Source organism: Camellia sinensis, chromosome 7 (assembly GCF_055761805.1).
Source record: "Camellia sinensis isolate YWXY chromosome 7, ASM5576180v1, whole genome shotgun sequence".
Classification (NCBI taxonomy): domain Eukaryota; kingdom Viridiplantae; phylum Streptophyta; class Magnoliopsida; order Ericales; family Theaceae; genus Camellia; species Camellia sinensis.
The window spans coordinates 189,515,411-189,542,744 of NC_138967.1; the positions used below are offsets into that span (position 1 = coordinate 189,515,411).

General features: G+C 34.1%; 2 protein-coding genes and 1 long non-coding RNA gene across 3 annotated transcripts; 2 read left to right on the forward strand and 1 right to left on the reverse strand.

Moving 5' to 3' along the window:
* Positions 1-1,933: 1,933 nt before the first annotated feature.
* Positions 1,934-8,288, forward strand: LOC114280104 (glucan endo-1,3-beta-glucosidase 12). The gene is made up of 3 exons (XM_082881636.1): positions 1,934-4,483; positions 6,198-6,537; positions 8,111-8,288. Exons 1-3 carry the CDS (start codon positions 3,428-3,430, stop codon positions 8,143-8,145), a joined length of 1,431 nt encoding a protein of 476 aa, XP_082737762.1. The 5' UTR covers positions 1,934-3,427; the 3' UTR covers positions 8,146-8,288.
* A 14,452-nt stretch (positions 8,289-22,740) lies between these two features.
* LOC145794879 (uncharacterized) lies at positions 22,741-23,397 on the forward strand. Its single transcript, XR_014334845.1, has 2 exons — positions 22,741-22,869; positions 22,975-23,397. It is a non-coding gene; the product is annotated as an uncharacterized LOC145794879 (long non-coding RNA).
* A 935-nt stretch (positions 23,398-24,332) lies between these two features.
* Positions 24,333-26,449, reverse strand: LOC145796404 (uncharacterized). Its single transcript, XM_082881499.1, has 5 exons — positions 26,444-26,449; positions 26,301-26,352; positions 25,736-26,133; positions 25,090-25,333; positions 24,333-24,376 (listed from the first exon to the last, which is right to left on the reverse strand). Exons 1-5 carry the CDS (start codon positions 26,447-26,449, stop codon positions 24,333-24,335), a joined length of 744 nt encoding a protein of 247 aa, XP_082737625.1.
* Positions 26,450-27,334: the final 885 nt, after the last annotated feature.

Genomic DNA, 27,334 nt, shown 5'->3' on the forward strand with positions numbered 1-27,334 from the left:
GTATCTAACAAGAATACTTTTAGTACGGTAGGTTTAACGGTAATTATCAACTCATAAAATTAAAAACAGAAAAAATACGATATCGGCGTAATGTTGTAAGTCAATACATGTTTTTATGACATGTACCAAAAAGTCAGTTAGTAATATAATAGATGTCGCTAACTATGTACGCAATTAGAAATGACCGCACTAGTTCTCTTTAATGGCACGTTATCATGTAATGTAATTAGTGGAGAAGCTCATGACCCTAATTTGGTCACACGTGAGTAGTTGCTCTCGTCGATAATTTCCTAGTCAATAATTATTTTTCTTTTACTAATTATAAAAATAAAAATTATTATATATTTTTATTTTTGTTTTAGTACTATAACAACATAAAAAATGTAATAAAGATATGGAAAATTCTAACAGATACATCTTTGAAACGAATGCACTTTATGCACTACTAGGTATGCTATGTTTTTTTTTAGTTATGATCAATTTTCTTCTTTAATTATGACTCATGAGTTTTTTAATTATGTCCCATGTTATGTTTAGTTATAATATTTTTTTTTTAGTTATGAATCAAAAAGTATGAAATTATGTTTTTTTTTTTTTTAATTATAAGGTGCATATGACATACACCTTTAAAAGGTGTGTACTATACTGTTTCCCTAAAGAAGAAATTTGTATTTTAATAAGTTTCTATTTTTATTTGAAAATAATGGGTCATTCGCACATGAATCAAACTATACAGATAAATTGAAATTTGTGGTATAAATATAAATAAATACAAATAAATAAAGTAAAGAAAATCGGAAGAAATAAATAAAGTAAAGTAAAGCTTTTATTACATGTCTCATTTTTTTTACACGTGTTTTATTTTATGTGGAATGGGACACCATGTCACTTGATATACCTGCTACCCTAAATACTTTCTCGGTTAAGCGGCATGAACTTTGAAGAGATATGGTTAATTGAATGCTTTAACGTCTAGATTCGAGTCATTTATTATGTATCTGACAAGGATACATTTAGTACGGTAGATTTTAACGGTAATTATCGACTCGTAAAATTAAAAACAAAAAGAGTATGGTGTTAGCGTAACGTTGGTCAAAGTTCTTCTATTACTTAAGGCAATACATATTTTTATGACATGCATCAAAAAATCCGTTAGTAATATAATAAATGTCGCTAATTGTGTACGTAATTAGGGACAGTTGTGCCCGTTTCCTTCGATGGCACGTATCATGCAACGTAATCAGTGGAGGAGCTTATAACCCTAATTTAGTCACACGTGAGTAGTTTCTCTGGTCAATAATTTCCTAGTCAATGATTATTCTTTGTTTATCGAGTATAAAAATAAAAATTATAATATATATTCTAACACTGTAAAATTTAATAAAGAAATACGTATATTTTTATCAGCAAGAAAGAAATTTGAATTAATGAGTTTCTCATTTCTTTTGAAAATATGGGGTCATTTGCATATGAATCAAACTATACAAGTGAAGTGAGATTTGCACTAAATTTTTTTTTTTTTAAAAAAAAAAAAAGTAAGTAAAACAAATGGAAAGAAATGTTAAAAACTAATGATTTGATTACACAAATGTTCAAATTTGAAAATAAAAATAAAAATAACAAACAAATTGCATCTAAAATTCTACTAAACACTATTACATATGGATACAAATTTAAAAAGAAATAAAAATAAAAATGAAAAAACTCACCGAATTGCCAAGGATGAGTAATGGATGATTTCTTGAAATACCTATATCAACTTCCTCAAAACCTCTTCACAAATGTTGTTGGATAAGTAATTAATGGGTTATTTCTTGTTGCAATACCTATAGAAACTCTATTGAAACTTCAAAAAATGTTGTTGGGCGATTAATGAGTTATTTCTTTTAATGCCTATATCAACTTCCTCATAAGTTCTTCAAATGTTATTCTGAAGTGTCTGTGTCAATTTTTTTGAAACTTCTTAAAAAAACTTTTACTTTTAATGGAAGAAAGTGATACACAAATACTATTACCGACAGAAACACAACATGAGAAAAACAAAAAAAAAAAACTACATTAGACAACAATGTTGTGATAAACGTAAAATAACTTCCGTATAGAACCTAAAGAACTATTCTTGTATTTTTAATATTTTGACTTTCACAAAATAACTTATTATATAAGGTGATTATTTAGCACTCCCGGAATATGAACACATGGTACTCCATAAGATTTTGATTGGTGAAGAGACACAAAAGCTCACGATTTATGTTGAGAATAAGAGAACAACGTGGGACTAACTAATTAGTGATTGGTTTAGAATATGAATACGTGGTGCTCCGAGAATATTGAATAATTTTCCTATTATATATATATACAATTTTTTCATTGTTGGGTGAGGGTAGAAACTTACTTTGTTTACTATGTCTAGATTATTAGGTTATTTTGGTCACTTAATTTTTTTTTTTTCCCACTGTAGACTAGGAGTAGTTGAACTAGGATGAACTAGGAAGAGGAACACGGGAAAATGTGACACGAAAGCAAACTATTCACATGCAAGAAAGGAAGCTATACACCAAAACGTAGAAATTTGACCACATAAAATATAAGATAAGATATATAATAAAATTAAAATAGTTACAATTATAATATTGAATAATATTATACATAAATTAATTTTTTAGAAATGTTTTTACTTATGAAAATAAAGACAATGAATCTTATATGTTTTTAGAAATATGCGATTAATACTAAAAATTTTAATCAATTGATAATCACTAAATTAGAGAAGTACATGCTATTTTCATGCGAGAAATTACGAGTTAAGAATTTGAAAATTAGACGGATGACTGACATTTTTTTTCTCAATTAAAAAAAAAACTTATTCTTGACAATTTTTTAAAACTTATTTTGTAGAAGAGATTACATAGATAAAAAGAAAGATTACATGTATTCCAAGATAATAAAAAGGGAAGTACACTTCAGTGGTATTGCAAAAATAAATAAATTATAGATTAATGAAAAAATGTTTGAATTTAATTATTAAAATGTATAATATTTACCGTTAAGTTGAATTTGTTTTTTTTTTTTAAATTACACTGGATTGTGATTTCCCCTAATAAAAATAAATTAAGTAATTAATATAAAAACTTTGCCTTGCATGTTTAGTCTAATATCTTTATTTTTGTTCTTTATTTATTTTTCATACTAATAATTTTCTTATTTATTTTTGAGAACTAGTAGTAAGTCCCACCACAACTAACCATTTCCCCCTCAATTCAACCCCACCCCCCTCCTCCCTCCCCACTCTCTCCACTCTCTCTCTCTCTCTCTCTCTCTCTCTCTAAACAGAGTATATATATCACCACAGAGTATATATATAAACAGAGTATATATATCAACACAGACACACAACATTTCACAATCTCTCTCTCTCTCTCTCACCATGGCACCTCTCAACTTCCTCCTCCTCTCTCTCATCCTCTCTCTCTCCGCTCTGACAATCCCCTCTTCATTCGCCGCTTCTGGTTCAATCGCAGTGAACTACGGCCGAATAGCAAACGACCTTCCAGACCCATCCAAAGTAGTTCAACTCCTCAAATCCCAAGGCCTCAACCGAGTCAAGCTCTACGACTCCGATTCAACCGTCCTTGCCGCTTTCGCCGATTCCAACATCTCCGTCACCGTCGCTCTCCCCAACGAGCTCCTCTCCTCCGCCGCCTCCACCCAATCCTACACTGACACTTGGGTCCAATCCAACATCCTCCCTTACTTCCCCAAAACCCAAATCGAAGCCATCGCCGTTGGCAACGAAGTCTTCGTCGATCCAAACAACACCACCAAATTCCTCGTTCAAGCCATGAACAACATGTACTCTTCTCTTTCAAAATCAAATCTCCAGAATTCGATCAAAATCTCATCCCCAATCGCTCTCACTGCTCTTCAAACCTCATACCCATCTTCCTCTGGCTCATTCAAACAAGACCTAATCGAACCAGTGATCAAACCCATGCTCAATTTTCTTCAAAAAACGAGTTCATACCTCATGGTCAATGCATACCCATTCTTCGCATACACAGCGAACACCGGTGTGATCTCTCTAGACTACGCTCTGTTTCGGGACAATCAAGGCGTGGTGGACTCAGGCAGTGGTCTCCGATACTACAGTCTCTTGGATGCTCAAATCGACGCCGTTTTTGCCGCTTTGAATTCGATAAACTACGGCGATCTGAAGATGGTGATCTCTGAAACTGGGTGGCCTTCAAAAGGAGATGCGAATGAGGCTGGTGCGAGTCCGGCAAATGCGGCGGCGTATAATGGGAATTTGGTGAAGAGAGTGCTTACTGGGAACGGGACTCCATTGAAGCCCAATGAAACTTTGAATGTGTTCTTGTTTGCGCTTTTCAATGAGAATCAGAAAACTGGGCCTACGTCGGAGAAAAATTATGGTCTGTTTTATCCTAATGAACAGAAGGTTTATGATATTCCACTCACACTTGAGGTAACGGTGCATGAAATATTGAGTAAATTGGAAAATCGAATTAAATTGATCACTTTAAATTAATTGATTTGATTCTTTTAATAAAAAATGATATACAAATTTATTTTTTAAACCCACTCTTTAAATTATGTGATGTATTAAGAAAATAATTTGTTGATAATTAGATAATAATTATCAATTAATTTTTTTTCGCACATTACTATATTTAAAAATTGATTCTAACTCTTAAACATGAATAATAAGCATGTATTTGGTTTTAATTTTATGAATTCAATTTAATTTTTTAGAAATTGAGTTTTTCTATGTTTTGTATTTTTTTTTTTTGTTTTTAGTGAATATTTTTAAAATTTTAAGTAATTTTTTTACTTTTTTTAGGTTTACATTATGTGTTGTATTTAAAAAGTAAAATATTTGTAAAAAAAATATTTTAAAAAATTAATAAATATACAAGAATACCAAAAATGTACTGAATTCTTTTCTTTTTTTTTTGTATTTTTGGTATTTAGTGAATTTTCTAAAGATTTTTTTTACAAATATTATACTTTTTAAATATATTTATGTTAGGTGTATCTAAAAATTAAAAAATTATTTAGAATTAAAAAAATTGATGAAAACAAAAAAATACATAAAATAAAAAATTTCAATTTTTTAAAAAGTAAATTCTGAAAATGCAAACCAAACAAGCATAATATTTTTTTAATACATTTATTCGATTATAAGTTTTAAATTCATTGAAATAACTTGAGATGGAGACTTGTATGTATTTTATAAAATTTTATATATTTTTATGTAATTGCTCTGCTATAAATATCGGTTGTTTGAGAATTCTCAAATAATATATATATATATATATATATATATTGTCATTAGTGATTTTAAAAAAAATTATTATTATTATTATTATTTTTTAGTCAGTCTTGGGTAGACTAATTTAGAAATTAAAAAAAAAAATTGAAAATTTTCAACAAAAAAAAAAAATGAAAAAGCCAAAACAAGCCAAAAATTATTTTTGACATATTTTTGTTTTTCTAGATTTTTTTGAAATTTTTGATTGTATTGTTGCGTAAAATTTAGAAGTCTAAATCTTTTTAATTTTTTTTTAAAAAAAATTCACTGAAAATCCAAGTAAAACCAACAACGAAAAAAAAAAGAAAAGAAAAGGAAACGGCAAACACAACTGCATTTAATTAATGATAAATATAAGACAAAAGTTAAGAGTTATTTAGATTTTATTTTGTATGTTCATTTGGACAACTCATTATTTTGTATTTTCATTTGAACAACTCATTACTAGAAATTAAATAATTTATTTAAAATTTTCTATAATAATTTATTTATTTTCTTCTTTTTGTTTTGTATAATTCTTTTTGATATATACACAACATGTTATTGTTTGCAGTTGTTGGTTTGTATTAATTTTTAAGATTATATTTTATTCTTTATTCTTCTTATTATTATTACTTTGATGGGATTATTCTTTATTATTTGTGTTATGTTTAAAGAAATGATTAAAACTTATTTATTCTAATATTTTATTATTGATTGATTTTAGTATACTGGAACTGTTTTTTCACTAACCTAACTTGAACTATATTGAATTTATTTGGTTAGGTCACAGTTTGTTTGGTTCCAAATTAAAAATTTTAGATTCAAAAATCAAAAAATTTAGAACTCTGATTTTAAATTTAGAGCTAAAAAATTGACCTATGTGCAGGCGCTAAATGGGGTGCAGTCAACACCGATCAATGGAAGTAAATCCCAGGTGGCGACATCTCCAACGCCTAGTGGTGATGTGTCGGCCAGTGCGGCGGGACAAACCTGGTGTGTGGCAAATGGGAATGTTGGGGTGGAAAAGTTGCAGGCAGCGCTTGATTATGCTTGTGGTCAAGGAGGGGCTGATTGTCGTCCGATTCAGAAGGGTGCCACTTGTTATGATCCGAATAGTGTGGTGGCGCATGCATCGTATGCATTCAACAGTTTTTATCAGATGAAGGCACGTGGGAGTGGAACGTGTGATTTTGGTGGTGCGGCCTATGTGGTCACGCAATCTCCTAGTCCGTATCCTATCTCCTCTCTATTTTTTTTGTTTCTTTTTTTCATTTTATGTATATTTTTATGAACAACCTGCTATAGATTTATTAGAAAATTACCAAAATTATTAGAAAATAGAGAAACTAATTATTTTAGAGATGAAAATAATTATAATAGTGATGAAAAATTGTATAAAAGAAATACAAATTAGTGAAAATAGTTTGTAAAATGACCCATTTACCTACAAACTAATTTTGGCTCTAGTGTTAGCAACCTCTCACTCACTCTTACTTGATCGCCACCAGTTCTTCCTCACTCAATCCTTTCCCACGACCTCTTCTCAGTTTCTTTCACCGCTTGCCTCTTCCCTCCAATCGCATGTCCCGCCGCTTTATAACATCATGATTTATTTTAATTCATTAATTTTTGCCCATTTTGACAGAATGCTCATTCGAGTTGATTATGTCGTCTCTACTATTGAAGAAGCACACTTTATATGAAAGTTTTGTTACACCAACAAATCAAATCAGGAGAAGAAATTTTGAGAACTCATTGAAACGTTTTCATTTGTCCCATTATATTTTTTAATCCCATTAATTTTCTTATCATTTATTTATAGGTGTGTATATATATAAATTATACATAATAATTGAAGCACATACGTAGAAGTAATAATCAAAGAGACATTGGTCAACCTAGATGCACCAATGAGGTGCCCAATCCTAAATTATAAAATTGGCAAAGCAAAGTGATAGATGTCATCACAAGAAAACCTTAAAAATAGGTTTCCCATTAGAGGCGTCAATGTGTTGATTCAATTATCAAACTAATTTGAGTGTTTTGATGTCAGCCATAGCTGTATTGCCAAAGTATTTAATGCTTTGATTTATTGTTCAGCTAATTCAATCAAATTATTTTTTACTTTTCTGTCAACTATTTATTTCTTGTTGAGCTTTAACTGAAGCATTTAATGTTAATTTTATTATTTACAAAACAAGTTGTTAAATGATCATACTTCTGTGTTTAAGCAACGAATATATATATATATATATATATATATTCGTCTTTCTTTGAATTTCATTGTTGCGAACATACAGAATATTTAAAGTGCTAGCTACAACATTGCACGGGTCAATATACATAGTGCCTAATATCTATCATTTACAGCTAGAATAACTCGAGCATTTAGTCCAATTCTTTTCCTTAGTGTCAGTAACTCGAGCATTTAGTCCAATTCTTTTCCTTAGTGTCAGCTTAACAGAATACATTCGTAGTTATTTTTTTTTTAGATCTCTACGCATTTCACTGCTCCATTAAAAATTCTCTCTGCCCCTACCATACTACAGCTTGGTAGTTTTCTTCACATGTTCAAATTTGAGCTATGGTAGTTTTCTCTAGATGTTTCTATTATCCAACAATTTTGAGTATAAGATGACTCTTACATAACATTATTGTTCAATAAAACTTAATAAGTTTGTCTTTAACTTATAACTGACCTTGCTTTAATGTTAATCATTAGTTTGTGATTTTATACAACAATGTCACATAGTATTTTAGGTTGGATGATATACTAACATGATGTTTTTTGTGTTGCAGAGTATGGCAGCTGTGTATTTCCTACAGGATATTGAGCAGGCAGCGATAGGAGGGACTAGGATGCATTTGGATAAATAAACTAATCAGATATATATTGATTTTGTTTAGAGGCTATCTCATTTTTTATTGCATACATAGTTTATAGTTATTATTCTAATATAAATACATTATTGGGTTAGGTGTGGTTGTTTTAATCTGGTTTGACTATTTTGTCTCTGTTCATCCTATCCCTTTCTTGGATTTTTTCTCTCTCTCTAGTTGGTAGTTTTGCAGTTAAAAATTCTGACTGGTGAGATAGAAACTAACACCTTCTCTTCTAGATTCCTCATCTCATTTTGAAATTGGTTTCTTTCCGGTTAACTAGTTGATACAATCTTTTTGTTGTGAAACGGGTTATTATTAATTTTATTTTATTTTTTTCCACAAAAATTGATTGGATCAGCTAATTAAACAGAATTTGACTCTTTCACTTTTTAGAGATTGAATTATCTCTTGTTGATGATGTTGTCAAGTCAACATTCTATCTCACAAAAAATAGATTGGATCAATTAATTAAGATAATTTGACTCTTCCACTAATATGCTTAATAATTCAGTCACTTCTATCTTAAACTATAAATGATTTATTAGAACCTTTTAGAAAAAGATTAGATGACAAATGCAAAATTTTTGTTGGTATGTGATATCAATATTTCAATCCTATGGGGTATCATTTGGCAAATTAAGAGAGAAATATGGACAAAATAGTGGGTTATTCTATATTCTTGTTTGGTAATAATAAAAGATAAAAAAAAAAAAAAAAAAAAAAACTCTTAAACTTGACTTCAAAAAGGAAAAAGGGAAATTACTTTTTGTGAAAAGTCAAGGCAAAATTGCTAATTAACACCGTAGCTTTTCTCTTTAATTTTGGAGTGTCTATAAAAAGTAAGTTTTAAGATTAAAATATATTTTTCTCCATTTCTTTCTTCTTTAAGCCATCCTCATTGGTGATTTAAGATGAGAAATTTTCTTTTCTACTTTTTTTCTCTTCAAGGTTATGTTTGGTTGAGGGATTTGGAAAGGGAGAGGGAAAAGGTATGTGAAATTAGATGAAATATAGGCATATTTTATTCACATTTCACCTATCTTTTCTATTTTTCTTTTCAAATTCCTTCTCAAATACCCCAATCAAAACACAACACAAATCTCCAATTCCAAATTGAAAGTTGAAATATGATGGTTAGCCTTCTTGTCAATCCGTTTCAAGCCAACTAACTAAATTTTGAGTTTCTAAATCTCGTCATATGCCACTGAGATTAGTCCAATGTCCGACTATTTTACTAATACTGTGTTTGGTTCGGAGATTTGGGAAGGGATTTGGAATGAGAAAGGGAAAAGGTGTGTGAAACTAGGTGAAATGTAGGTACATTTTATTCACATTTCACCTAACTTTTCCCTTTCCCTTTCCAAATCCCTCCTCAAATCCTCCAACCAAACACAGCGTAGAGATCGCTGATTCGACTATTTCTCTCTTCCTCCAATATACAAAAAAGAAAGAAAGAAGGAAAAAAGAAAAACGAAAAAAAAGAGGACATAATCTAAGCCCATCTAGCATATACTCTTACTTATATTTTTTTTAAAATAAAAAAAAAAACAATTTCAATTAAAAGTCACAAACAAAACGATAAGAATTGTACTCTAATACGAATCTTAATTACTAGTAGTAGAGAAAATTAGAGAATTATGGTGGATAGCTACCACAAATTGTACAAAAATTGGAGTCGACGGAGATGGAATGGATTGAACACTTGGTTGAAGGCTTCAAGATAGGCCCAATTAGATTAAACAGGTTTTACAATACAAAACTTTAGGCCTGGCCCAACCCATGTGCATGATGTACATCAGTTTGAGAGGATTGGCCTCACGTTTTGCCAAACTCTCAGAGTTTGTTTGGGATTCAGTTAACTACTCCAATTCTTTCATCAAAGTTTTTTTTTTTTTTTTTTTTTAATAAAAAAAAAAAATTATCCAATTTCACTTCTCATTAAATTTGATGAAAAAGAATTTCTCTAATGCTTCATTTTTTAAAATATTCATCAAATTAAGTTTGATAAAGGAATTGATAAGTTTTCAGTTTGATGAAAAAAATAAAGAAAAATAACCAATAAGTCCTGTTTTTCTCTTAATTTTACTAACGAGTCCTATCAAACTTTAATATGGCCAACTAACTCTTATTTGTTATAAAAGGTTCCCAAAAGATTCATTGATCCATAGTGGTGGGCCTTATCCCAATTTTTCCCTTCCTATTTAATATAAGCAACAATTTTATAAAAAGTTTAACTTAATTAAAATTTAAAATTGTAATTGTAATTGTAAAAATTATTAATCTTATACTTATAATTTTTTTTAATGAAAAATCATTTAATTTGAACAATTAAAAATAATTTAATTATAAAATTTCTAATAAATTAAAAATAGTTATGAATTTTTTTTGTTCATATTTTAATGAGAAAGATAAAATGAAAATAAAATGTACTCTTACGAAAAATTGAATTTTTTAACGTATAACAATTTATAATAATAAAAAAAACATAAGATTTATATGTTAATATTTAAATTTGATATAACCCAATATTAATTTTTAAAACTAAATAGAACTTTTTGATAATTTTTTCATTGTGATTTCTAATTTTTTAATACAATATCAAATTTTTTATAATTAAAAAATATTATTTTACTTAGATTAAAAATATTATTAAATGAGAGATAAAATTGAGATAATTTCCACCATTATGGAGTAATGAACTTTTTGAAAATATTTCATGAAAAATATGACTCAATTGTCCATATTAAAATTTGATAGGACTTGATAATAATCTTAAAATCAAAATAAGACTTGTTGGTTATTTTCTCAAAAAATAACGCTCTTTTGACTCGATCAACATTTGATGACATAATTGAAAATTATTTTTGATCATTTTCTCATCAAATTTGCTTTTAACAAGTATTTTTGAGAGAGGAAAAAAGGGGAAAAAATAAAAACAAAAGAAAGAAAAGAAAGGAAGAACACAATATTTTTTCGGGAAAAAACCAATAAATCCCAAGTTTGAACATTTTGAACCATATGATCCTGTAATTTATTTGAAAGATTGAAAGGTCCCAATTCAATGGTATTTTCGTTTCAGCCCTCGAATGGCACGCGATGTAAGGTTGTTTGGAAAGGGTAAATTGGGAATTTAGTGATGTTGTAGTTACCAAATTTCCCAAAAGCTTACTATAGGCTTTTTCCCTCTATTGCGAACAACACGTCGGTTGGAACAGCAACGTTTCTATAGTAGATGTTGCATTGTTGATTTTCATTTCTGTGTGAGTCGGATGTTAGATTTGGCAATGTTGCATTTTTTCAATTTCATTTTCTTAAATAACATTACAGAATCCCATCAAAACCCTAACATTTAGAAAACCCTTTCTACCGATGTTACATCTGCGAAATGGTGTGGGGAGGGGGGTATTTTGATCTACGATTAACATTGTCGGTGGAATACCGATGACCTCATGTCAGTCCGTCGGAGGCGTCGTTGACCGTGTGTTAGTGCGATGACAATAGGTATGGGTTCTTGTCAATGTTACATTGAATATTTGTGGGAAAATAAGACATGGAAGTCGATGATTGAAAATTGGATGTTGTTCAAATGCTACGTGTTGTGGACATTAGGTGATGTTGTTAACAGGGTTTGCAATTGTGATGTTGTGCGTGTGTACAAAGTGGCATACGCATGTTGTTTTAGTTAGTGTTGTAGTTAATGTTTGTGTTATTAATTGAGTGTCGAGTGATGCTATTATTTCTAGGATATGGGGTACCAGTGATTACAAATGTGATGTTGTGCATGTATGTGAAACAGCAAATGCATTGTTTCCAATTTATTTTTTGATTATTGGGTGAGTATGTGGTAATGTTAGTATTGTTGAGAGCCAAAGAGAGGATGTATGCTTGCAAATGTTTGAGGGGTGTGGTGATACAAGGTTGTATTGGCAAGTGATGGCCTGGGGTTGTCGAGCTTTGTGAATGTTAAGTTGTGCAGTAGTTGTTTTGTACAAAATAGCTTCTATCGTAAACTTGTGTTTGCGATAAGTGTACGACATAAGGTAATTGTGAAGTTGTATGTGTCACAATTCCGGTAATGTTAATCGTATGAGTAGTTAATTGTTTTTCTCCGTAAGTTTGGTTGTTTTCTTGACTTGATTGTCTATGATTTACTTGCACACATGCGTCGCCATATTGGGAAGCAGTTGACCCATATAAGATTCGAAATTTTGAGTTTACGTTTTGTTTGTACGTGGTTTTTTTTTTTTTTTGGGGGGGGGGGGGGAATGTTACGGGATTAAGGTAATTGATGTGTCTTATATTTGTTTGGCATTATGTTATGTACATTAGTTAGAGTAATTATAGTGTGCAGTGTGTTATGATATTCTGTATGTTTGTTTGTTTGTTTTTTTTTTTTTTCTTTCTTGTGAATCGGTTTGAATTTGGTGTTGTGATTCACGTAGTAAGTAATGCAGAACGGGAAGGTTCAGCACGCTGGTATGGGTGGTGTGCACGGTGGTCGCCGTTGTCTATCCAAACATCAACGAGAATGACGCTGAGAAGACAAGCACAACTGCCACTCAAGAAGAAGAAGGTGAGTGTCAACTGTGGAAGGAAAATTGAAGTTGACATGTCTAAGCTTATGTACCATTCGAATGTTGTGGGTGTGATTGAAACTGTTCTTGAGTTGGAGTTCACTGTAGGATAGATCCAACAACTGCAAAAGACGCCGTTTTGGCTGATGATAGAAGCAATCCGTGTTCACAACCTTAATCCGAAGGCATTTAAAAAATGTGATGCTACAGTGTGTTGTCTAATCCAGATGTACAATCCTGCAGATAAGAAATTCTACATTGGGGGGATCGGGCTACCGTTACGGAATAGCGACATCGGATTAATGTTTGGGGTTTAATGTGGAAAAGAAACGTTGGACCTATCATCGGGTGTGAAGGCGCCATCTTATTTTATTCAGCACCGTTGTCTAAATGTCAGCCAGATTTATTCAAAGGTGATAAAAGATTTACTACTGGTTGTAGTACGTGTCACGACTGAACGAAACGAGGAAGATGTTGGGAAACTGCTTTGTCTGTATATATATGTGAAACTATTTTTTGCTAATACGGATGAGTCCATTGGTTGGTCATTTGACCGCATAATTGACAAGCTGGAGACGTTGCGTTTGTACGATTGGGTAGCAGGAATCAGTAATGCGTTGGTTGGTTCGTTGAATGAGTTGCATAACAAACCATAAAAGGTTATCGGATGTGTTATGACATTGTTGGTACGACCCTGCAAAGCCCTAATCTTTTTATGTATTACATGCATACACGATGTAGTTATTGATTTTTTCGTGTAACTGCTTGTACTTGTCTGTTATGTTTGTAGTTCTTCACTTACGAACACGCAACACTACTGGAATCAGAACAGCGTAATGTGTCACCACGATTTTGCAGATGGAACATTGCCACTCTAGTTGTGAAGATGAAAGGCATTGATTTATTAGCGGAGGGCTCCATCGAGGTATGAAACATTGGCTTACGATACTTAGTTAATACGTATTTCGGTAAATGTTGTTGTGACGTGTGGGATCTTTTATAGGTGAATTGTGGTAAACTTGCTGCTATGGTCATGGAACGTTATTTCGTGACGTTGTTGACGGCCGGAGTTACGCCAAAAAAGAATGAGGCAATAATCTTAGAGGTTGATCTGGTGAGTTCGTGGCCTGGTGGTGGGACTAATGTGTGTGTTGAAGGTAGGAATGACATGGAACCAAGTTTTGACAGTTGGCAGCCTGATTCGCCATATGGAGGGGACGTTGAATTGAAGTAGTTAACAGCCCAGATATTAAACGAAGTGAACAACTTGATTATCAGATGAAGGAGTCCGATGAGATGCTAGTAACAACAGAGGAAATGTGGCTAGTATTGTTCTAGGACCTTCTACACCTGTCAAGCACACCTATTGATGATGCCGTTCGCAATGACACGAATAGAGCCAACAAGCAACTAGCATGGCATTACGTTGAATTGAAGAGCTGGAAACTGAATTAAGAGGCAAGTCTGAATGTGTCTATAAGTTGGAGGGTAGGGTGGAGTGGATGGAAATGATGCTTGGTGCCCAGGCTGCAAATCTGTTTATTAGGTTTGAAAGTGTTATAGTTGCCATGGACGCTGAAATCGCACGTCTAAACACACCAGTAGGTCAGCTGAAAGAAATAATTAGCAACTTGGAAGATCAAGTTGACGACTATGAGGTGCATGAAGTCACACAATTAGTTAGGAAGGACGTCTCAAACTTGTGGACAGCGGTGGACTATCTGTCAGAGAATGGTAGCGGGTTAATGAATGGCACCAGTAGTGGTAGTGTGAAACGTTCTCCGTCACCAAGTCACACTTGTGTCCCCGTTGTTAATGTAGCATCTGAATATGGTACAGTCACGGACGAGGTGGACGTTGTGAACGATATTGGTGTGAAGAGTGCTGCTGGACGTGGATGTGGTGCACCATCGAGCAACACTGAACACCCCATTGTTACGCATCCTATGTTGGGCCAAGATGGTGGTGTTTATTGTATAGTAAGTGGAGGCAGTGAGGTAAGAGTTCAATGTAGAGCCAAACCAATGATTATGTCATTGGTTATGCGGGTGAAGATCTAGCCGATGCGGGAATTCAGACTGTAAGATTACAAGTACACCGGGATTGTACGGCATAACAAACAGAATGTGAGGCCCTCGATTAGTACGAGTAATGAAGTTGGAGTAATATACAGGTGTTTGAGTCAGCATATTTTTATTTTTTTCGTCCTTAGTAAACCTTTTTCTTTTTTTAGTTCAATTTGTTTTTATTTTTTGAGCTGCATCTAATCTAAATGCATCTATAATATAATAATGTTTATGAATAAATTTGGAAAAAAAAGAAGTTCACTAAAGACTAAAAAAAAATTCCAATTTTTTTGTGTTATATTTTTATTTTTTGCATCTTTAGTAAATTTTTTACATCACACATGAAGCTAATGTGTTAGTGATATGGCAGATTCTGTTACTTTTTTGGATGGAAGTTAGTCTAGGAATAAAATGGGAAGGATTGCAAATATGAAGGGCCAAAGTGGGATAGATTGCAAATATGAAGGGCCAAAGTGAAAAAAATTAAACTTAAAGAGTCAAAGTGGGAATGATTGCAAACATGAAAAGCTAAAGAGAGAAAAATTAAACTTAAAGGACCAAAGTGAGAAATGAGTGAAACTTTAGGGGGCCAAAGTGTAATTTACCCTAGTATGTATTCTTACATGTATTTTTTTTAAATTAAAAAAAAGATCAATTTCAATTAAAAGTTACAAAAAAACGATAGGAATTGTACTCTAATACCAATCTTAATTAATAGTAGTAGGGAAAATAAGAGAATTATGGTGGATAGCTACTACAAATTGTACAAAAAATGGGGTCGACAGAGAAGGAATGGATTGAACATTTGGTTGAAGGCTGCAAGATAGGCCCAATGAGATTAAGCAGGTTTTAAAATACAACACTGTAGGCCTGGCCCAACCCATGTGCATGATATACTTAGTTTGAAAGGATTGGCCTCACGTTTTGCCAAACTCTCAGAGTTTGTTTGGGATTCAGTTAACTACTTCAAATCTTTCATCAAAGTTTTTTTTTTAAATATATTTTATTTCAAATTTCTCTTCTTATTAAATTTGATGAAAAAAAATCATCTCTAATGTTTCATCTTTTTAAATATTCATCAAATTAATTTTGATAAAGGAATTGATAAGTTTTTAGTTTGATGAAAAAAATAAAGAAAAATAACCAACAAGTCCTATTTTGCTCTTAAATTTACTAATGAGTTTTATCAAATTTTAATATGGCCAACTAAGTCCTATTTGTGATAAACCGTTCTCAAAAGATTCATTGATCCATAATTGTGTGTCTTATCCCAATTTTATCCTTCCTATTTAATATAAATAACAATTTTACAAATAAGTTTAACTTAATTAAAATTTAAAATTTTAATTGTAACAATTATTAATCTTATGCTTATAATTTTTTTATGAAAAATCATTTAATTTGCACAATTAAAAATAATTTAATTATATAATTTCTAATAAATTAAAAGTAGTTATGAATTTTTTTTTGTTCATATTTTAATGAGAAAGATAAAATGAAAATAAAATGTACTCTTACAAAAAATTGAATTTTTTAATGTATAACAATTTATAATAAAAAAACATAAGATTTATATGTTAACATTTAAATTTGATATAACCCAATACTAATTTTTAAAACAAAATAGAACTTTTTGATAATTTTTTCATTGTGATTTCTGATTTTTTTAATAGAATATCAAATCTTTTATAATTAAAAAATAGAGTTAATTGCCAAAAAATCTTGTTTACATATTTGGTAGTAGCTTAGGTCCTGTCAAAAAGTTTTTGAACCAATAAGTCCCATTTATAGGTAAAAAGACGTTTTGCCCTTTTATCTAAAAACTGAGAATGTTCTCAATTTATAATTATCAAAACTAAGAAATTTATCAATTTCCCCCCTAGTATGAGCTGAGAATATTATCAAAACTATCAAAATTAAAAAATTTATAATTATCAATTTTGACAATTTTCTTAATTTTTTCATGATTAAAATTGAGAATATTATAAACTGAGAAAGTTCTTAATTTCAAAAAACCCTAGATCTCTCTCCCTTTCTCTCTCTCTCAATCACTCAAATCCCAACCCGGTATTCTCTCTGTGTTTCTCGAGACCAAGTACGAGCCCAAGTCATAAGAAATCCCATTTTGATGACTGAAGCCACCCTTCTCGGCTTGAGGAACATTCAAGTTATAAGAACTCCCATTTTCACCCATAAGTCTAGCTAGATTGAAATTCTGACCAGCTTCATAGTAATTCATCTTTTGTCGTAAATTTCGACCGGCAAGTCCAACTAGTTTATGCCAATTTGCTTTCCCTAGTTGATGATGATTTCCATGCCTTTCAACTGGGATATCATTTGATCTTGCCAGAATTGGCTTTTCTGGTGTTACCGGCATCCAAGGACCCCGAATCTTGACATCATTTTCCGGTGGAACCAAAAGCCGCCTCTCGGAATTTTTTGTTGAATTCATTGAAATTTGAGGCAATCAAATCGTATCGACATTACGAGAGAGGTCGAGCTGAGCGAGGTTAGGCCCGAACTTGAGAGTCCCTCCGGAAATGGAGTTACGAGAGAGATTGAGAACTTGAAGGCGGTCACAGGATTGAAACAAAGTCTGAATAGAGAGAGGTTCTGAGAAGTTGTTGGAAGATAAATCGAGGGTTTCGAGGCGGCAATAGAAGGCCATCTGATTCCCAAATTCAGGTTTGGAAGGGTAAATTGGTCTATTAAAAATTAATGGGACTTGAAGGAATAAATAATTTTATCTAGGACCTAATGAATTATAAGTTCATAAAATGAGACTTGTATGTAAATGCTCCTAAAAAATATTATTTTACTTAGATTAAAAATATTTTCATATTAAATGAGAGGTAAAATTGAGATAACTTCCACCATTATGGAGTAATGAACTTTTTGAAAATATTTTATGAAAAATATGACTTAATTGTCCATATTAAAATTTGATAGGACTTGATAATAATCTTAAAATCAAAATAAGACTTGTTGGTTATTTTTTAAAAAAATAACTCTCTTTTGACTCGATCAATATTTGATGACATAATTGAAAATGATTTTTGATCACTTGCTCACCAAATTTGCTTTTAACAAGTATTTTTGAGAGGGTAAAAAAGGAGAAAAAAAAACAAAACAAAACAAAAAAAAAGAAAGAAAAAAAAAAAGAATAACACAATATTTTTTGGGGGAAAAACCAATAAATCCCAAGTTTGAACATTTTGAACTATATGGTCCTGTAATTTATTTGAAAGGCTGAAAGGTCCCAATTCAATGGTATTTTCGTTTTAGCCCTTGAACGGCACGCAATGTAATGTTGTTTGGAAGGGGCAAATTGGGGATTTGGTGATGTTGTAGTTACCAAATTTTCCAAAAGCTTACTATAGGTTTTTTTTTTCCTTTTCCCTCCATTGCGAACAACACGTCGGTTGGAGCGGCAACGTTTTTGTAGTAGATGTTGCATTGTTGATCTTCATTTCTGTGTGAGTTGGATGTTATATTTGGCAATGTTGCATTTTTTTCAATTTCATTTCTATAAATAACATTACAGAATCCCATCAAAACCCTAACATTTGGAAAACCCTTTCTACTGACGCTGCATCTACGAAACGGTGTGGGGAGGGGGGTATTTCGGTCTGCGATTAACATTGTCAGCGGAACACCGGTGACCTCACGTCAGTCCGTTGGAGGCGTCGTTGACCATGTGTTGGTGCGATGACAACAGGTATGGGTTCTTGTAAACGTTACATTGAATATTTGTGGGAAAATAGGACATGGAAGTCAATGATTGAAAATTAGATGTTGTTCAAATACTGTATGTTGTGGACATTAGGTGATGTTGTTAGCAAGGTTTGCAATTGTGATGTTGTGCGTTTGTATAGAGCGGTAGACACATAGTGTTTTAGTTAGTGTTGTAGTTAATGTTTGTGTTATTAGTTGAGTGTTGAGTGATGCTATTGTTTCTGGGGTGTGGGGTACTAGTGATTACAAATGTGATGTTGTGCATGTTTGTTAAGCAACAGACGCATTGTTTCCAATTTATTTTTCGATTGTTGGGTGAGTATGTGGTAATGTTAGTATTGTTAGAGGCCAGAGGGAGGATGTATGCTTGCAAATGTTGGAGGGGTGTAGTGATACAAGGTTATATTGGTAGGTGACGGCCTGGGGTTATCGGGCTTTGTGAATGTTAAGTTGTGTAGTAGTTGTTTTGTACAAAATAGCTTCTATTGTACACTTATGTTGTGTTTGCGACAAGTGTACGATAGAAGGTAATTGTGAAGTTGTCTGTGTCACAGTTTCGGTAATATTAATCTTGTGAGTAGTTAATTATTTTTCTCCATAAGTTTGGTTGTTATCTTAACTTGATTGTCCGTGATTTACTTGCACATACGCGTTGCCATGTTGAGAAGCAATTGACCCATATAAGATTTGAAATGTTACGGGATTAAGGTAGTTGATGTGTCCTATATTTGTTTGGCATTATGTTGTGTACATTAGTTAGAGTAATTATAGTGTGCAGTGTTGTGATATTTCGTATGTTTGTTTGTTTGTTTGTTTTTTTGTGAATCCGGTTTGAATTGGGGTTGTGATTCATGTGGCAGGTAATGCAGGATGCGAATGTTCGGCATGCCAGTGTGGGTGGTGTGCACGGTGGTCGCCATTGTCTGTCCAAACATCAATAAGAATGGCGCCGAGAAGACAAGCACAACTGCCACTCAAGAAAAAGAAGGTAAGTGTCGGCCATGGAAGAAAAATTGAAGTCGATGTCTAAGCTTATGTACCATTCAAATGTTGTGGGTATGATTGAAACTGTTCTTGAGTTGGAGTTCACCGCAGGACAGATCCGACAAATGCAAAAGACGTCGTTTTGGCTGATGATAGAAGCAATCCGTGTTCATAACCTCAATCCAAAGGCATTTAAAAAATGTGATGCTACGGTGTGTTGTCTAATCCAGATGTACAATCCTGCAGATGAGAAATTCTACATTAGGGGGATCGGGCTGCCCTTACGAAATAGTGACATCCGATTAATGTTTGGGGTTCAATGTGGAAAAGAGACGCTGGACCTGTCACCGGGTGTGAAGGTGCAATCTGATTTTAGTCAGCGCTGTTGCCCAAATGTCAGCTGGATTTTTTCGGAGGTGATAAAAGATTTACTACTAGTTGTAGTACGTGGTACGACTGAACATGACGAGAAAGATTTTGTGAAACTTCTTTGTCTATATAGATGTGCGAAGCTATTTTTCGCTAATACGGGTAGCAGCAATCTGTAACGCGTTGGTTGGTTCATTGAATGAGTTGCTTAACAAACCAGAAAAGGCTACTGGATGTGTTGTGGCATTACTGGTACGGCCCTACAAAGCCCTAATCTTTTATGTATTACATGCATACACGATGTAGTTATTGATTTTTTTGTGTAACTGCCTGTATTTGTCTGTTATGTTTGTAATTCCTCATTTGCGAACATGCAAACACTACTCGAATCAGAACAACGTAATGTGTCACCACGATTTTGCAGATGGAACATTGCCACTCTAATTGTGAAGATGAAAGGCATTGATTTATCAGCGGGGGGCTCCATCGAGGTATGAAACATTGGTTTACTATACTTAGTCAATACGTATTTCGGTAAATATTATTGTGACGTGTGGGATCTTTTACAGGTGAATTGTGGTAAACTTGCTGCTACGGTTGTGGAACATTATTTCGCGAAGTTGTTGATGGCTAGAGTTACGCCAAAAAAGAATGATGCAATAATCTTAGAGGTTGATCCGGTGAGTTCGTGGCCTGGTGGTGGGACTAATGTGTGTGTTGAAGATAGGAATGACATGGAACCAAGTTTTGACTGTTGGCAGCCTAATTTGCCATATGGAGGGAACGTTGAATTGAAGCCAATTAACATCTCGGATGGTAAGCCGGTTAACAATCCGGATGTTAACGGAGTGGACAACCTGATTATTAGATGAAGCAATCCGATGAGATGCTAGCAGTAGAGGAGACGTGGCCAGTATTGTTCCTGGACCTCTTACACTTGTCAAACACACCTGTTGATGACGCCGTTTGCAATGACACAAATAGAGCCAATGAGCAACTTAGCATGGCATTGCATCGAACTGAAAAGTTGGAAACTGAATTAAGAGGCAAGTCTGAACGTGTCTGTGAGTTGGAGGGTAAGGTGGAGTCAATGAAAATGATACTTGGTGCGCAAGCTGCAAATCTGTTTATTAGGTTTGAAAGTGTTATAGTTGCTAAGGATGTTGAAATTGCACGTCTAAACACACTGGTAGGTCAGCTGAAAAAAATAATTAGCAACTTGGAAGATCAAGTTGACGACCGTGAGGTAAATGAAGTCACACAATCAGTTAAGAAGGATGTTTCAAACGCGTGGACAGCAGTGGACAATTTGTAGGAGAAGGGTAGCGGGTCAATGAATGGCACCAATAGTGGTAATGTGAAACGTTCTCCGTCGCCAAGTTACACTTGTGTCCTCGTTGTTAATGTAGCATCTGAATATGGTACAGTCACGGACGAGATGGACATTGTGAAGGATGTTGGTGTGAGGAGTGTTGTTGGATGTAGATGTGGTGCACCATCAGGTAACACTGAACACCCCATTGTTGCGTATCCTGTGTTGAGCCAAGATGGTGGTGTTGACTGTGTAGTAAATGGAGGCAATGGGGCAAGAGTGCAATACAAAGCCGAACTGATGATTACGTCATTGTTTAAGCGGGTAAAGAACAAGCCGAGGCGGGAATTCAGACTGTACGATTACGAGTACATCGGGATTGTATGGTGTAACAAATAGAATGCGAGGCCCTCGATTAGTAAGGGTAATGAAGTTGGAGTAATATACAACGTGGACGATGTGTGTGTGGAGCGAAAGAATTTGAATGGATTTGGTATGAACATAAAACATGAAGTTTGGAACTTGTTGAGCGATGACGAAAGGACGTTGGTTGAAAATGCGTATTGCTTTGACGGTGATAGATGGGTTGTGGTTTCAATACACTTTTGTTTTATGATTGATAGTGTGTTAGACATGTTGTAATGTAGCAATGAAACTAATGGTGATCACTTGTCTGTAGCAGTGTAATTTGGGACAGTGTAGACAACGGGATCCAAGTTCTTTTACAAACATCCAAGATTTAGTCAAGCAGGGCTCAATCCATGGGAACGTAAGTGAATTTTGGAAACAATTTTTTACATTACTGTTAAGTTGAGTAGGTTTATATTGTGGGTCATGTGATGTTAAAATTTCTGTAGTTGAACTTAATCATTTATGACAAATGGGATGGTGTAGATGATCAACGTGCATGGTTCTGTGGCGATGGATATACAAAAGGAGTTGACAGATAAAGGCAAAACATAAGATACGTCGTACGTGTACATCAGCGTATGTCCGATATGTTGAATTGACTCACTAACATACTCACATCCCATAAAACAGCTCCCTACACATAGTTGAATTGTGTAATATGAACTCACATTTAGAATGGTTTGCCGGGTCACATGGACCGCCGGACATGATGCGAAATCCTAGTGCAATTTCCAGGACAAAAAATCTAAATATGCACATCAAAGCTGCCAAAGGATACAGATACATACATTACCCGATATATCATGCGAAGCCTTGGACTGTAATGGTGCACGATGTGGAGTCCAGAACATGGAAGCATTACAATTCTTTGAAATAGAGACAAGGCGTGCGAGATGACCATTAAAACGAGGTGTTAAAAGTGGTAAGTGGTATGGGAATGTTAGTTGAGGTTATGTGTATTGTAATTATTTGGTGTGTTATATTTGGTGGATGTTGTTGGCGTTAGAATGGTATTGTATTTTGTATTGTTAGTAATGTATTGTTGGGAAATGGTATGCAATATCTTTCTGAATGTTTATGGTGTGAATGTTGACAGAAATAGTGGGTGGCTGACCACCACAGTAGGTTTGTCAGCCCAAGGTTGGCAAATGACAGTGCTAAGAATGGAAATTTTGATGTCCCGTTGGTCGCAGCATTGGATTGTCCACAGCTGGGATCAGACATGTAAGATTATTGGATGGCATTTATGATTTTCTAATTTTGTTGTTTAGTATGATTTCTGTTGGACTGTCTCAAATTCGGCGCGTTGGCAATTCTTTTGCAGTGCAGGTCGGACTGTGTGATTATAGTTTGTTTTATCATCTGGCAACATGTGCACGGCGTGCAAGTTGACACTTTGATGGACGAACTAACCACGAATGCCTTGCGCGCAATGATGGTGAGGATGTTCATCAATGACCCGATAAAAGGGTTATGTGCACGGATCAATTAATGTGTTTGGCCCCACCCGGACCTCAGTAGTTTAGCGTTAGTGATGATACTTATTTTGTTTTATGTTTTGATGATAACATTAGCCAGATATTTGGTTATTGATTTGTTTAGGAAGTTTTTGAGTGGTGCGAGATTTGGATTATTTTTTACTAGTATTGTTTTGGAGATGGATATGTTATATAGCTTGGTCAGTGTTTTGAATTCTGACCGATCATTGCGAACCGTATTTTATTAATTATTAGTCATGATGTCATTACGAAACGATGTCATTTTGCGTAGTTGTTGTGTTAAGATTCTGAGGTGAATGGTATGCATAATGTTTGGGTAATGTTGCAATCTGTAGTGCAGTACATAATGTTTCATGTTGGCCACATGAATGTAGCGTCTCACGTCCTTGTAATACCAAGAGTCGTTCCATGCATTCATGTTATGCGATATTGATATACGTATTATGGACGTGCATGTACGTGTAACATGGCCTGTGGGGGCCTATGGGTTTTTTTAACAATGGTTTTTGGAAAAGCAGTAGCATGACACGACGAGTAATTTTATTTCAGCCACAACACCAAAAATTATAACATATTGGCGGAACGGGCAATACAAATTGCGAAAACAATAGTCATGTTAGGTGTTTGTAGTGTTGGTTCCCAATGTAATGGACATCAATATGTGACCAGAAAACCAGAGTTGTTTTTTTTTTAAAAGGTAGAAATTTGCACAACAGTCGCGACGGAAAATGCAATTAGTACATTGTAAACTTAATAAGCTAAGACGAAAATTGAAAACATCGAAAATTAAGTTTAATTGCTACATTTCAAGTCCAACCCAAAACTGTATTTGTTGTCAAACAAGGCATGGGGTAATGTTAGCAGAAACACCAAACGTTAAGTGTTAGTAGCCGTTCGCATCATAGTTAAACCCACATAGGAAAAAAGCAATGTTGGTTCTCAGTGTAATGGACATCAATATGTGATCGGAAGACGAATGTGTGTCGAAAACCAAATAATCGCGCGCGAAAAATGCAGTTAGTACATTGCAAACTTAATAAACTGAAACGGAAATTGAAAACATCATAAATTAAATTTAATTGCTGCATTTCACGTCTAACCCCACACTGTATTTGTTGTTAAACACCACATAGGGTAATGTTAGCACAAACGCCAAACGTTAAGTGGTAGTAGCCGTTGGCATCACAATTAAAACGACATAGGAAAAAAAGTCGGGTTCAACAGTGTTGTACCTGCATCAAATGGATAACATTCAAGTAAAAAATACGGTAAATACTATGGTACGAACATGTTAAGCTGATACGCAAATAGAAAACATTGGAAAAAATGAATTTTTTTAATAGTGTGTAGGTGGCCAATTGAGAAATAATGCAAATGTAATGTAATTTCAAAATAATGCATACGATTTAATAACATGCACACAAACGTAAACACAATTGAAAAATAAAGGTACGTGAATTAGCTATGATAATTTGTCAGCGAAATAGAACCGCTATACATGTCCACCACACTACATTGGTTCCTTGGATGTTTTCCTATTGTAGTGAAACATTTTGCCGCAACCCCCACACCAAAGTGTTGTACGAACACCAAATGGATAACATTCACGTTACAAATGCAGTAAATCGTATGTTACGAACATGATAAGCTAGTACGCAAACAGAAAACATTAGGAAAAACAAATTTATTTAGTAGTGTGTACGTCGCGAATTGGGAAATAACCCAAATGTAATGTAATTTCAAAGTAATGCATACAATTTGATAACATGCACACAAACATGAACACAATTGAAAAATAAAGGTACATGAATTAGTTACGATAATTTGTCAGCGAAGTAGAACTGCCATACATGTCTACCACGCTACATTGGTTCCTTGTATGTTTTCCTATTGTGATGACCTATTTTGCCGCATTGCCCGCACCAAATCCGTTGCACCACCTCACCTTTGGACAGGATTCGTTTCTGTTTGAGCCTTTCAGGTGGACGTTTATAAATAGGTGGTGCAATGAGGTAATCCGTTGTTGCCAAATTTGGTTTCCCCACTGTAGGAATTGGGTAAATAGCCCCGGAATATGCCGCCCTGAACTCATGCACATGGTAAAATGAATCAATGAAGTCATATATGTTCTTACCACTATTCCGGAAAGCGACAACAGTATGTAAGCATGGGAAAACATTTAATTGCCACTGGAAACATGAAGATGTACGTGCCTCAATGTCGACCAACACCAATGGGTGTGAACAGACCTCAAACACATTGTCGTCGAACTGACTAACAATCCACTACCTACTGTCTTTGTATGCCGATTCCAAAACCTTTACCATCTTCGGGCAGAGCTTCCCAACCCAAACAATAGATTTTGCTTTACGTTTAGACCTCTAATTCATGATTTGGCCCCTAATTGCATCCACCAACTGAGTAATGGAAAGATGTTGAGCCTTCCAAACCTAGTTGTTGAATGATTCGGCAGCATTAGACTACATCTCACCATACTTGCGGCCCTTGGAAAAATGAAGAAAAATACTGTTGGTGGGCAAAAATAATATTTAATGCAAAAATGTGTATGGGGGAATGTACCGGAACGTTACCTGAAATGTGCATTTGACCAATGTTGTGGATGCAAAGTCTTTCAAGAAATTACCGACAATAGTTGGGTTACACTGTTTCAAGATCTCAATCTTCTGGTTGAATAAAGCCACTGTGGGTGCATATGCAGAATCTCGTAACTTGCGCATAAGTCCAATTTTTTGTTCAGGGTTTACATATTTCATTCGATCTCTCAGGTTCATTTGAAGATGTAACAAATAGAATACGTAGTGTGTCATCGGGAATACGATAAGCATCACTTGGAGCAAACCGGCATTATGATTAGACATAAACATCAACGTCCTGCTACCATCCACAACTTGGGCCAATTGACGCAAAAACCACGCCCAATTAGATGCATTCTCAACATCAACAACAGCAAAGGCAACTAGAAATAATCCTGTGAATTAAAAATTACCGAATCATATTCGAAATATGTTAGTTTTGGGACCACAAATTTCCAAATTAATACTAAACCAGTATACATCAGAGCACGTTTTTTTACTTGTGTCAGTGACGTTTAAGTGTGCACGTGGGCTACAACACTGTAACACAAAACACACATACCTTGGTTGCCATCCATAATAATGGCCGCAAACAAAGTTTCGTTGAACCTCCCCTTTAGGAACGTCCCGTCAAGGAATAAAAGCGGATAGCAATGTTTAAACCCATCTATGCATGCACGAAAGGTTATAAAATACCGTACAAACCTCCATGTTTCTTGTTTGAAACCCTACTTAATGAAACTGTGTGGGTTGTTTTCCATGACGGCGTCACTATACCACCTGAGTTGGTCAAACGACATTGCATGATCGCCATAAACTGCATATCGTGCTTTTTCCACCCTTAACCACGCCACACAATAACTAACATAAAACCCATACCCGTCTTTCATATCAAACACCACGTCCGTCGGCCAGGTAAGCGGTTGTTCGCGCACACGATCGGCAATGACATCGAACACCAAATCTGACCCAGTTTGTGGGTTCCTGTACGTCCTCACAGCAGCACCACATGAATCTAAGTTGTTAAAACTCTTTAAACACAAAATCTAGTTGTATGTAGACACCCAAGCGTGAACCAACCAAGGACAGCTAGTTGACGTTGCGAACTTACACACTACTATGATTCGCACTGAATCATTTTTAATGTACTTAAATTTGAAACCGTATTCGACCGCATATTTGCATAATATCATCCAAAATTCATTAGTCTTGCCCCCGAAAAATTGTCCAACATGTGTAATACCAAACGCCCACCCAACGGATAGGAACATCTTCGATTTATGAGTACAATACAAAGGCAACAAATCCGTTCTGTCTTCCATATCACAATTATTCCCATCATTCTTATCGCCAACCCCATCGGGATGAGAATCCGTAACACAACCACCAATGCCCGACCCATAACATTTTGTTTGAACAAGCACATCAATATGTTCCAATCCGAATGACTTTGCTAATGAAAACATATTGTGGACATCGTTATCAGAATCAACCTTAAACTTATTGTACCACGAAATGTTGAACAAGAAAAACACCGACCATGGCACCAACCCATCGAACTTGCTGCAAACACCATCAACCAGTTGTTCAAATGTG